The following is a 12,456-nucleotide window of genomic DNA, read 5'->3' on the forward strand; positions in this document are numbered from 1 at the left end:
TACGTATATTCTCCTGTACCTCAGTGCAGAGGGGGAATGAACATGGATCCCTCCCTTCCGGTCTCTCTTTCTCTTAAATATACATGGGAGGAACAACCCTGGGCCTGGAGAAGAGGAGCTGCTTTAGGAACATAAATATAGAAAACAGAGCTGTGTGCTGCAGCCAGGGCGGTGAGGTGTGAGTTGAGAGGGGCCCCTGGAGATGATGTTAGGGGGTTGGAGTGTAGTTGGGTTTTTTCCTTTTTACTCAGTGAGCCCCAGCTTCTTCTTGAGGGACTCTGGCATCTCAGGGGGAGGGGGACGGGGCAGGCGGAAGTAGACCTTCACGGAGTCGTAGATGAACCACTGCAGGGCGGTCAGGGTACCGATCATGATGATACGGGCAACCAGGCCCTTCCACACACCTTAAAAGGGGGAGAGAATGGGAGAAGGGATGTTTAGCTGAGGTGTTGGAAGTGTATCAATAAATTACATCTGCTTTTATGTTTCTTTGAGTGGGCCAAACACCCAATGTTGGGCAGTCATACAATGCAAGATTTAAAAGACCATACTCAGTAGACTGACTGTTACAGGACCCTATCCAAAGGGAGTAAAACAAGTGTTATCCACCCCCCAGCCTGGCTGCAATGGTGGAACTGAGGGTTGCCAGTGCAGCAGTGGTGCTGGGGGACAGGTAGACTGCTCGCACACACCAACGACTCAAGCACCTCCAACTGCACAGCCAGTAAGACAAGCCCTATGGTTGTCCACTCACCTTTAGGTCCGAGCTTCTTGAGCACTTGGGCGGCGGTGCTGCCACTCTCCTTGTTCAGTACAGACACCACTGAGTCCGCTGGGTGGGACACGATAGCACAGAACACACCAGCTGCAGGGGACAGACAAATCATCAGCACACACTCTTATATAGGTCCATTATATCCAATCAAACAGAAGCCTGGGTGATCTTTGTTCGTCACCAAATGGAAAACGGAGGGACAACTACCGTTGCAAAACATGAATACGACACAGGTTTCTCTGGGTAGAAGTTGCCATTGGGCACAGATCTAGGATCATATTACGCTTCCCCCAATCCTAACCTTAGTTATTACAAGGACAACACAATCCTGACTCTAGGTGAGCTCCTAAACCTAGGGCCACCTTCATCCTATTTCCTGTGGTACTACTACTCACCGATGTAGCCGGCCGTGAAGGTGACGATCAGCTGCTCGCCCTTGGTGCACTCAGCGCGGGGTTTGGGCACCACGTGTTTGTAGAGCAGCTCCACGGTCCTCTCAAAGCAGGCAAACTTCATCATGGTATAGGGGATCTGCCTCATCCACAGGGGAACCACACCCTTGTAGAACCTGAGAGAAAGGAGGGGGTGGGGAGAGAGAAGGAAGAGTGTCAGTTCCATACAGATCAGAGTTCTCGTCTCTCTGATCAGAAACCATAGGTGAAAGCAATACGGTGGTTACTAACAAGGCACTGACTTTCCCCAGTCATTTTTCCCCACACAAGAGTGTAAAGGAGATGAGAACAAACTATGGTAGACTGAGGGTTGCCAGGGCAGCTGGGGTGCTGGGAGGCAGGTAGACTGCTCTCACACGCCAATGACTCAAGCACCTCCAACTGTACAGCCAAAAAGCTGCTGAGGGCCTCCAAGCTGGAGCTGCAGCACTCAAGAGACAACAGCCCCAGCACAGGAGTGCCCTCCAGAGGCACTCAGGATCTAAGGAGCGTGTTTGTTTGGTAACCTCACAAATCAGCTATGGGGAGCAATAATTACTTTTGCAGGCTTATGTTCCATACCAGCCAAGAAACACCCAATTACTCTAATCAAGGCTACAAGTTGACGCAAATTTGTTCACCTAGTGTAGGAACAAAAGCATACACACCTGGTAGCTGTCCATGAGAAGGGTTGAATACTTTTACAGGTTATACAGCCTCCAAAACAAATACAAACCAAACCAAATACAATATCTACTCACGCCCATACTCCCTCCTCTGCGAACATCTTGGGAGCACACTGTCTGAGGTTGTTGGCGTAGCCAGGGCAGGTCTGGATACGCACTTTGCACGCCTCCATGGGGGCCAGGGCAATGTCAGCGAAGAACTCTGCACTGGCAGACGCAGCCAGGTACAGGGATGTCCTCCACAGGTATGTGTTCTCCTGTTAGATGAGAGGGGGCAAGGTCAGTTGTGGTCCTGTGTGGGCTAGCAACACCAATGTCATGGGTTCAAAGTCACACACGGATTAAAGCGCCTGCTAATTAGCATGCAATTTACAATTTTTGGTGGGCGAAGTGTCCCTTTAACACACTGTAAACCAGGGAATCCAACCTTGTTGGTTTCTACCCACATTGGTTCCTACCCCTGACTGACCTCTCCAAGCATGTCGCTGTAGAAGATCTTGAACATCTCATAGAAGCCAAACTTGCAGAGACCCTGCATGGAGTAGCCGATGAAGGTAGGGGCCCAGCCCTTAGCCAGCCCTCGGGCTCCATCCTCCTTCAATGTGAGGGAGAAGCCTTTGCCAATGCTCTTGTACTTGTCAGGGTCCACCTAAGGAAGAAAAACCAATCGATTAGTAGAGTCAAAGGAACAATGGGGGTAGCCTAGACTAGAGCCCTACGGGCTGAAATCTAGGTAATTTTATCTAAGGGTTCTAGGCCATGTTTATTAAAAAAAAAATACTAGCTAGGTTTCAGGTTGTGAACTAGGGGGTTATCCAGGTGAACATTAGTACTGTTAGCTAGTGATTTACCCGATGGCTGCTAATCTACAGGAAACGTCTGCCCAATCCCAAATCGAGTTTTCCGCCCAATTTCTTCCTCATCTATTCAATTGTATAATAATTAAGGGTAAATTTGGACTGCAAGGTCTTGACGGAATGTAAGGCCACAATTGTGTAACAATCCCTCTGGGACAATAACGTTTAAACTAACTTCTTAGGAGTAGATTTAGGATTGGGCACCTTTTCTTACAGGAGCTATGGAGGCCTTCACACAGCAGACAGCTACAGGGGGTACCACAAACCTGGATGCGGCACTTGACAAGGTCGAGGGGTACAACAGCTGTGTGTGTGAGGCCGCAGCTCAGGATACCCCCAAAGCCACACAGGGCATAGTACTTTGTTGAGCCAAACTCACAGCTCACATCTGCAGAGTCTGCAGCAAAAAAACACAACAATACGTGCCCAACATGCAGTCACGACACATGCAACACAGGACAATAATCACCAACAAACATGCCACCATTACATTAGAACACACCAGGGAATGAGTCAGTTCAAATTTCAAACACTTGTGAATCAGGGTTTAGGTCAATTCCTTTTCAATTCAGGAAGTAAACTGACATTCCAATGTATCTCAATGGTTCTCAATGATAATTGTTTACAATTTGAATCAGTTTACAATGTACTTCCTGAATTGAAATGGAACTGACCCCAACCCTGCTTGTGATTTTAAATTGACTAACTGATTGTGATTATATACCCATGATTTATTTCACTCATTGATCAAATAATCATAACATAGGGATAAAAATCATTGGTTAAAAAAATAAAAATAAACATTGAGAATTCTAACTTGACTCAAATGTCTAACAGCTTTTACTTAAATAAAACAATTGTGTTGAAGCATCAGCTGTATAGTTAGTTGAAATAATACATATAGCCTGCATAAATCGTTTATTCTTTATTCACTTTAAAGCTGGAAATAATTCCATTGAGGTGTAAATTACTTGGGCCTTTGGACCTACTTACAGTATAAAGCTATTGGCTACATTCTAGCAATGCATAGCTGCACTTTGATCATGTTATAAATAGCAGGGTGAACATTCTGAACACATTTTCCCATTGTCACTCCTGACCTTCCAGTGACCTACAAGTCCTTTAGCTGTGGATTGAGAAGGGGAATGGTAGCAGGCAGGGAGGTTCATTAAACAATAACACTGGTGATTGTGAATCACACACTTAACATGCGATGTGGGTCATTCTAAAACAATAAAATCAGGTGATCAAGTGGGATAAAACAGGAGGAACAACAATGACAAACACTCCACCACAAAACAGGGCTGCTTGATACATCCATTCTCCCATGCAAATGAATGCATAAATATAAAAAAAACAGTGTGTTGGGTTTTAAGTGGCACCAGGGATAGACAGACCTGCATTCTGCATTTGACCAGATCGAGGGGCACTAGGGCTGCGTGTGTGGTGCCACAGCTGATGATGCCACCAAACCCACACAGGAGTAAATACTTCCGTGAGCCGAACTCACAGCTGTCTCCCTCTGAAGAAAGAGTCAAGCAATACTTTCAAAAAGGGGACTTGGTGTTGATGTTAGAAAAGTGGCAGTAAGTAAGAGCAACCTGCATCTTTACTAGGCTAAAGGGCAAATGCAAGTGGAGCTTAATTGTGTGTGTAGAACATTTACTCCTTGTGAGGGCAGACTGTTGTGCAACAGGCGCTGTACCAGCAGAGAAGACTAGCTGTATAACTAATCAACCAACCAGCATACAGTGTTTAGGCTATAAAAAAAGGACACTGGCCAGCAAGCTCTAAAACGAACCAAAAGCCTTACTCAAATATCGTGGTTAAATAATAGCTAATGTCACCTTTAGAACTAGGCTGGCTAATCCGTAAAACCAAAAAATATTCCATAGAAAAATGTAAAGCAACAAAGAAATGTCAGAATATGACTGAGGGGTTGTTAAAGGCCATGCTTTAGGCTTCAAAAAGGATAGCGTTTCAAGTGATCCTAAATCTTGACAAAACTTGTCAAACTTATCTGAAATGAGAACCAATGAAATGCCCCAGTCTAGGGGTCAGACGCATATCTTTAGCTGGTTGGTGTGCTAGAAAGCAATATAGACATTCGCCTAACTTCTACTTTGCCCATTTAAAATCAGGGGCCTCTCGCCTTAGTTTTAAACAGCGATTGGGGGACGGCATGAATTCAGTTCAAACACCTGCAGCATATTTCAAAGTTTACATTTGCCCTTCCATGTCCTCCATAGACTAGGCCTAGCCTGTCTTTGACATTACACATTTCAGTGGCTAGATTGCTAGGTAGTGTTAAACGTTTGACCAACACACAACTGTCACATCTATTAAATAACACATGGTGAATAAAATCGGTATCTCGTCTCATCATTGTCATTGATTCAGCTGGCTGCGTACTTGTTCGCTTGCTAGTTAGCTACTTGCTAACTGCACTTGTTAGCATGCAGAACCTTGATTTACCAGCGATTGCTGCGGCAGCGAGGTTGCGGCTCAGTCCATTTGCGGGAAGGCTCTGTTTGGGCTCCTCGATTTCTTGGAGGGAGAAGAGCGGGGCGTTGAAGGGATTAGCCCGGGACAACTGCGTTAGCGTGGTCGGATACATGGTGTCCAAAACCGGGCTGTAGAATGAAAGCGAATGTTAGCAAGCTATGGAAACACGATCAGACAACAGTCAGACAGCTGACAGGCTAGGAAGGGGGTTGGAATGTCACGTGGGATGTAGTTATAGTTTGACATCCAGACAACATTGAATGGAAAGGCAAACCGTATTCAATCATGTTATTGTTGGTGCTAGCAGCTATTCCTCTCTGGTTTGTTAGGTAAGTTAATTTAGCTAACTCACACTAGTACTAGTTAGTTAGCGGCTGATTAACTTTAGCTAGCTTTCCCAAGGTGGAACGGTTGCGCAACACAAGCCAAGTTACCAAAATAAAACATTCTAAACGTCCTAAACACAGCATTACAGTAAAGACAAGCTTTCATATTCCATTCTACTCTAACAATGTAAAATCGAATTGTTACGTTAAATATGTCATAGAACTCCACTCAGTCGCTCGCTCGGTGTCTTAAAATGGCGCCTCCGCTCTACTGCAACTGGCGGCTCACAGGGGCCGAACGACCTCGCGGTAAATCAATTTGTCCTTCCCTCACGTTACCGGGAAAAGTGGGAGAGTCCTTCTGCATACTGTCCTATCAGGGACGATATACGGAATGACATTGAGTTTTAGGAGAAGTGACAGTGCCACCAACCACATGGAAGACTAAACACATTTGCTGTGCTTGTTGCTTTCTTGTGTTCAAAAACTGTTCAAATGATTTTAGCTGTATAACATGTGTATTCCTGACACTTTAGTTAATACATGATGGAGTGCAGTGTGTGCATGTGTGTGTGAGATTGAGAGGGAGTGAGGGGGAGAGAGAGAGGCAATGTAAACATATGTTTCCCATGCCAATAAATTCCTTTGAATTTAATTTAATTGAGAGGTTGAGAGAGGAGGGAGAGAGGCAGAGAGAGAGAGAGCGATACAGAGAGAGCACGTGGGAGAGAGAGAGAGGTCTGAGGTCTAAATAGATTACTATGCCCTGGCAGTCTATTCTTGTCCATGGTAGTAATCTAGGCCTGTGGAGCAGGGCAGTCTTCCATCCCTACAGGTCATCAGTGTCAGGGCAGTCTTGACTTTTGCTATGTTCACATGCTAGTCGGAACTAGGAAACGCTTATATTTCCAACTTGCTATGGTTATAGTTATACACGTGCCACAAACCAGTTAGCAAGTCAGAAATGTCAGAGTTCCGAGTAGCATGTGAACTCGGCATTACACCTTGCAGTACCTGATGTATCCATTGCAGTTTAGCTCAATATTCCTATGAGCTCTTATCAAGAGGACTTCTGAATGATTGGACCAGTTTAATAAATATCAAATCAGAGAGCAGAAACCACAGAGAATGCCTTCATGCCTATACTACAACCTATATTTAACAATCCTTTGGCAATGGGCAGTCAGTAGGTAGCTTAATCCTGCTTCTGACTTGACTGTGTGTAGGTGTCTGGGTGAAGTTCAAATTAGTGTCAGGGTCCTATATGAGTGCAATAGGTGAAACTATTCCTGGTTTCCACTCTGAGCTAATTAGAGGGTATTCAGTGGGGCCTGTATTTTATCATTGACCGGCTCAGCTCCCCCTCTGCAGCTAGAAAGTACTGCTGTAAGAAAAATACTGTAGCTATTTTGGACAGGCTGGTCCAAGGAGTGCCTCAAGGCTCCGTTCTCGAACCTCTGCTTTTCATTATCTACATGGTTCCCCTGGGCCAGATCATCCGCCACCATGGTCTCAACTTCCACTGCTATGCGGATGACACCCAGATTTACATCCACACCAAACCCACCTCTCATCTCTCTCCCCCGTCTCTGATCAACTGCCTCCAGGAAATCAAAACTGGATGACATCCAATCTACTCCAACTCAACAGTAATAAAACAGGTCATGCTGGTGGCTCCCAAGGCTCTCCTCAAGAAAGTGGGTCCATCGAGGGATGTTCCATCTGCCCATCATCTGAGATCAGAAACCTGGGTGTCATCCTGGACCCCACGCTCTCCTTTGAGCCCCACTTCAAATACATCACCAAATACGCCTTCTTCCACCATCAATTGTTACATCACGTCTGGACTAGAGGTCTTCTCGGGTCCAAAAAGGGGGACCCGGACCTGAACGGACCTGAGAAAAATCTGATCCGAACCCGAATGGACCCGACGACAACCAGACCTAGACCCGACCTGACCTTTATATGTTGGTTAGGCCTTCTATAAGTCAATAAATTCACCTTATTAGCGTAAATTAAATATGCTACAAGCTATGCAGAGCTGTGGTTACATAGAACCGAGATCCGATCACAATCAAACAGGACCCGACCCGGACCCAAGGAAAAAGTTAGAATTTCAGGTTCGGGTGGACCCGTGAAGACCTCTAGTCTGGACTACTGCGGCTCCAGTACGTCCAGAACTCTGCTGCCAGGGTCCTCACACACACCAAACCCTGGGAACACATCACCCCCCACTCTGCACCACCTTCACTGGCTCCCAGTCAAATTCTGCATTACCTACAAGATCTTACTCCTCACCTACAAGGCCCTCCATAGCCTTGGCCCCTCATACCTCTCCGACCTCCTCCATACACACACACCTTCCCGCTGTCTCCGAACTACTCACCATCCATCCCTAAAACAAGAATGGGGGACCGGGCATTCAGTACCGCTGCCTCCAAATTCTGGGACTCTCTCCCCCCAAGCCACCTGCAACTCTGACTCTTTCACCACCTTCAAAAGCTGACTAAAATTCCACCTGTTCAGTCTGGCTTTCCCCTCAGCTTATCTCAGCCCTAGCTTAAGATAAGTAGCTTTTATTTATATTTGAATTTTAATTAGGGTTCACAGAGAAGCTTTATATCTTATATATAAAAAAAGTATTGACATGGTCAAATAAATCAAGCATAGATTGGTAACTTTTATATAATTTGGCACAGAAACTAGAGGACATAAATAACTCGGTCAAAAAGAATGGCACAGATTGGCCAATAGGTGGTGCTGTTATAAGCAGTCTCACGTAAACCCTCATATCTGAAGCCCCGTTTGACCTAGAGACTTGAAACTTTGTATGTAGGTGTTTTTCTTCATGCTGAACAAATTTACCTCAAGGACCCATAAGATCTGTCAGGATAGATTTTCCTACATCTTGGAAATTTGGGAAAACCTTTGAAAACTACATCAGTGTAATGGCTTTGAGAATGATTAGTTGCTGCATTCATAGTCGGCCACACTAGATGGCATCATATCACACCAGGGCTATAAGAACTGAACCGATGGACATGGGGCAATGAAATTTGGTATGTAAACCTTATGTCCCTTAGAAGCTGTGTGAATATAAAGTCACTGCAACCTTAGATGGTTGCACCAGACCAATTGGTGACACTATAGATGTTATTGGCACTAGTGGCGCCATAGGATACTAGAGCAATAACTATTGATCAAGTGGTCTTGGTCTAATGCAAATTGTTACATTTAAATTATGCAGACGCACAATGTGAAATATCGTTATTAGTATATCTGTATAATCACATATTGTTGCCTATTACAGTGAGGGAAAAAAGTATTTGATCCCCTGCTGATTTTGTACGTTTGTCCACTGACAAAGACATGATCAGTCTATAATTTGATGGTAGGTTTATTTGAACAGTGAGAGACAGAATAATAACAACAAAAATCCAGAAAAACGCATGTCAAAAATGTTATAAATTGATTTGCATTTTAATGAGGGAAATAAGTATTAAAATGCTAATCAATTCATAACATTTTTGACATCCGTTTTTCTGGATTTTTGTTGTTGTTATTCTGTCTCTCAATGTTCAAATAAACCTACCATTAAAATTATAGACTGATCATGTCTTTGTCAGTGGGCAAACGTACAAAATCAGCAGGGGATCAAATAGGTTTTTCCCTCACTGTGTGGTCTAAACGTAGTGAAAAGTAGATCTATTTTGGAAAATTTGAAACTGGAAGTCCTGCCGCTTGCGCAGTCAGCATATTACAGCTGTGAGAGTGTATTGAAGTATTCTGGAACGCTAATGTGGAGTGTACCAACAGATTTAAATCATTTACACTAACAAATATTACACTAACGCTGAAAATATTTAACTAATCTTAACATCAGTCATTAGTCAAATTGACCCCAGAATTGGTATATAAACTCAATACATTAATTAATGACTTTAAGAATGATTACCTGCTGCACTCAAAGATAACCAACCTACAGCACTAGACTAAACTTCACTTGCGTCCTCCTTGTGGTATTGAGAGATAAACTTGGTAATGCTTTCACTGATTGCACATAAAGGAAGATTGTTTCTACGTGATAGTGCTTGCTTTGTTATCCAACTGATCTTATTTTCTTTCTTTAATGCTGTGAACCCCGTTCATTGCTGCTCGCAGCTATAGTCGTATTATCCTTGTTTTGTTTTACCCTCTTTGCTGTACAGGGTCCTTGGGTTTTAAATCCCATGCATTATTATCGTTTCAAGTTTAGTAACAGCAACAAAAGTCTGATCCACAATAGACAAATTATCCTTACATATTACAATATCAACAGTTTTATTGAGAGGACATGCCATTATTTATTACAATGAATACATACATTATTAATTCGGCTACATAGACCATTTCAATAAAATTAACGACAAAAACAAAAAAAACTGGGTGGGGGCATACAAGAGCTATATGTTTACAATCCCTGTCACACACACACACCCGCTGTACAGATGATTCGATCAAGAAAAAAACTGATTAAAATTGTTTGAAATTCCTTCAGTCTTTTCCAGACAGTTTTAGCTAATAACTGCATTAGGTTACATCTAACTTCATTAGATTACAGTGACAGCATTACAAAAGCAAACTGTGTGAAACACATACATGACACGCACACAGGCAATTATCTCACACAGACTCACGCAAATGCAATCATACGACTACACCATGCAGAGATATAAAACAAAAACAATAGACCATATAAAGCAAGTTCACATAATTTGGAAGTCACTGTTTCGGTGTATGTATGCTATCTGGAGATGAGTGGTGTGACTGGCTTTCTCTCAGCCTCACAGGCTCAGAGATGGGAAAAGGACAAACTGAAACAAACAGAAGACAGTATTGTCATTTCAGAATGAGAAGCGGTTGTCATCTTCAATGTTCAATATATCATATTGGACATTGTCGTCTTCATGAGGTGTTGATACAGATTTGGCTACCGTACCAGACTATTTAACCAATTATAAGTGACAGAAACAGGGGAAGAAAAAAACAATAATGCCAAGGAAGCGAGGGACAATGACGATGATGAAAATGGTGGCAGTAACATTATGCTGCCAGAGAACCGTCATCCAGGCTTCACTTGCTGACCTCATTGTCACTGGTCTGCGTGGAATCGGAGGACCCTCCAAAGGGGGCCATAGCATTGGTCTCCATGGTCTGGTAGACGAAGAATATGAAGCCAGCTACAACGCTGAGGAGCAGCAGCTTCAGCCAGAAAGGCAGGCCACAGGGTGGTACTACGGCCTTGCCAGCAGGCCTTGCCACTGACGTTACCAGCCTGGTGGAGGGGGGCAGGGTGGTGACTCTGTGGACGGTGGCGGTGCGACTCTCTGAGTAGGAAGAGTTAGAGGTGGAGGAGGAACGCAGGAGGGTCTCATCTGTCCACAGGTCACCAGACTTTAGGGGCCTGCCGGCTGCACCTCGGATGGGTCGCCGACAGGTGGCGCTAGAGGGACGGGAGAGGAAGAAAGTTGAGTTTCATTATGACATTCCACAAATGTAAGTTGCCATTAGGCAAGTATTACTATCAAGCTCTTAACAAATTAGTTACAGGACACTGCTTTATAGGAATGACAAGACTGTGGGTGGCAGTCTGCCAGATATAGCAAGGATTTATCAAAGTTTTTGTATGTTGATAGAATAACGTGTGTGTCTTACTTGATTCCTGTTGGAGTGTTGGTCTCGTAGGGGAACATCTCCTTGAGGACATCCTTCTCGTCCACTCTGCTGGGTGTCTGCTCACCAGTTGCTATCTTCTCCACCTGCAACACACTTATTTTAGTACACATTCTTTAAACGTTGAGGCCGACACGGAGCGATTAGGGTTAGGATGAGACATTGTTCCACTTGCGTGTTACAAAGTCATTGCCAAAACCGCCACATTCAGATAAGGGCTAGAGGGGTATTATTTTTGGAATAGGCTAGAGTGTGTTACACCTAAAGACCATTAGGTGGCCCTGTTGCAGTCCTATGCCCATGTGACCACACCACCAGTAAACCTAAGGCTTGTGACCAACCCATTTGACCACAAACACCATTACCTTGTCTTGTGAATAATACCGCCTTGACAAACGAACCAGCACAGACCCTGGGTGATACATGCATAAGGCATAGCAATGGATTACTTTTGTACCCATGGTGCTGGAGGTGACACTGCCCTGCCCCCTCACTGGGGTGACCGAGGAGAGGAAGGGGGTGTTTTTCTGCTGTTTCCACTTAGGTTGGAGTTTTTTAGGGGGGGGGGGCAGGGCAGTGTACTAGTACAGGCAGACAGATGTGTGCCACACACACTACAGTAGCCCCATTCATAATCATCACCCATATGTTTACAACTATACCATGTCTGAGGAAAAACAGTGAGATCACTTTCACTCCACAATTAAGTTCCAATTTCCAGGTGCCACCACAACAAACCATTGTGAGGAAAACAGACCTCTATACAGTGAGAGGTCTGTTTTCCTCACAATGGTTTGTTGTGGTGGCACCTGGAAATTGGAACCCCTCACTGAGTAAAGCGATTGGACAGCATGTCAAACTGCATGTCAAACTTGGCAGAGAGAGATGATAGGGATTCCAGTTGTTCCTTCAGGACTTGAGGAGATGGAGATGAGGGGGTGCGTGAGACGTAGCTTACAGGCCTGACGGTGAAGGAGGCAAAGGGGTCACTTACAGACAAACGAGGTAGAGAGGAAGGCTTGGCTACTAGGAGCGGGCAGACTTCCTGTAGTACCCCCTTTAACATGGAGATGGTAAGTAACACACTGGATCAGTATCCTATACTAGTAGAGTTTGGCCATCACCTAAACAGGTGCATTTAAAATCCAGTGAGCAATATTACAG

At 44.4% G+C, this 12,456-nt stretch overlaps 2 protein-coding genes and 1 non-coding gene across 4 annotated transcripts in view; all 3 read right to left on the minus strand.

Moving 5' to 3' along the window:
• Nucleotides 1-240: 240 nt before the first annotated feature.
• LOC121543728 (phosphate carrier protein, mitochondrial-like) lies at nt 241-5,893 on the minus strand. 2 transcript variants are annotated; one of them, XM_041853878.1, is made up of 8 exons: nt 5,786-5,893; nt 5,225-5,382; nt 3,016-3,146; nt 2,362-2,541; nt 1,968-2,149; nt 1,171-1,343; nt 755-865; nt 241-404 (listed from the first exon to the last, which is right to left on the minus strand). In XM_041853878.1, the coding sequence occupies exons 1-8, from the start codon at nt 5,797-5,799 to the stop codon at nt 244-246; spliced, it is 1,110 nt and encodes a 369-aa protein (XP_041709812.1). In that variant the 5' UTR covers nt 5,800-5,893; the 3' UTR covers nt 241-243. The 2 variants fall into 2 exon arrangements, with proteins under 2 accessions (XP_041709812.1, XP_041709813.1); XM_041853879.1 differs by lacking the exon at nt 3,016-3,146 and adding an exon at nt 4,147-4,271.
• LOC121543992 lies at nt 1,482-1,722 on the minus strand. Its single transcript, XR_005996057.1, has one exon. It is a non-coding gene; the product is annotated as a small nucleolar RNA SNORA53 (small nucleolar RNA).
• A 3,993-nt stretch (nt 5,894-9,886) lies between the features above and the next one.
• The window catches only part of LOC121543726 (lamina-associated polypeptide 2, isoforms beta/gamma), a 31,527-nt gene continuing 28,957 nt past the window's right edge, over nt 9,887-12,456 (minus strand). Inside the window, exons 5-6 of the mRNA XM_041853875.2 lie at nt 11,275-11,378; nt 9,887-11,062 (exon numbers count right to left, since the gene is read on the minus strand). Of these exons, the coding sequence (XP_041709809.1) occupies nt 10,693-11,062; nt 11,275-11,378 (474 nt within the window). The 3' untranslated portion in view covers nt 9,887-10,692. The remainder of the gene's footprint in view (nt 11,063-11,274; nt 11,379-12,456) is intronic.

Source organism: Coregonus clupeaformis, chromosome 28 (genome assembly GCF_020615455.1).
Source record: "Coregonus clupeaformis isolate EN_2021a chromosome 28, ASM2061545v1, whole genome shotgun sequence".
Taxonomy (NCBI): Eukaryota; Metazoa; Chordata; class Actinopteri; order Salmoniformes; family Salmonidae; genus Coregonus; species Coregonus clupeaformis.

Excerpts from the sequence above, each read along its gene's own strand:
- LOC121543728 (XM_041853878.1), bottom strand. Across the intron at positions 866-1,170 it reads CTTCACGGCCGGCTACATCG|CTGGTGTGTTCTGTGCTATC; the intron begins GTGAGTAGTAGT and ends TGTCCCCTGCAG. Across the intron at positions 405-754 it reads CAAGAAGCTCGGACCTAAAG|GTGTGTGGAAGGGCCTGGTT; the intron begins GTGAGTGGACAA and ends CCCCCTTTTAAG.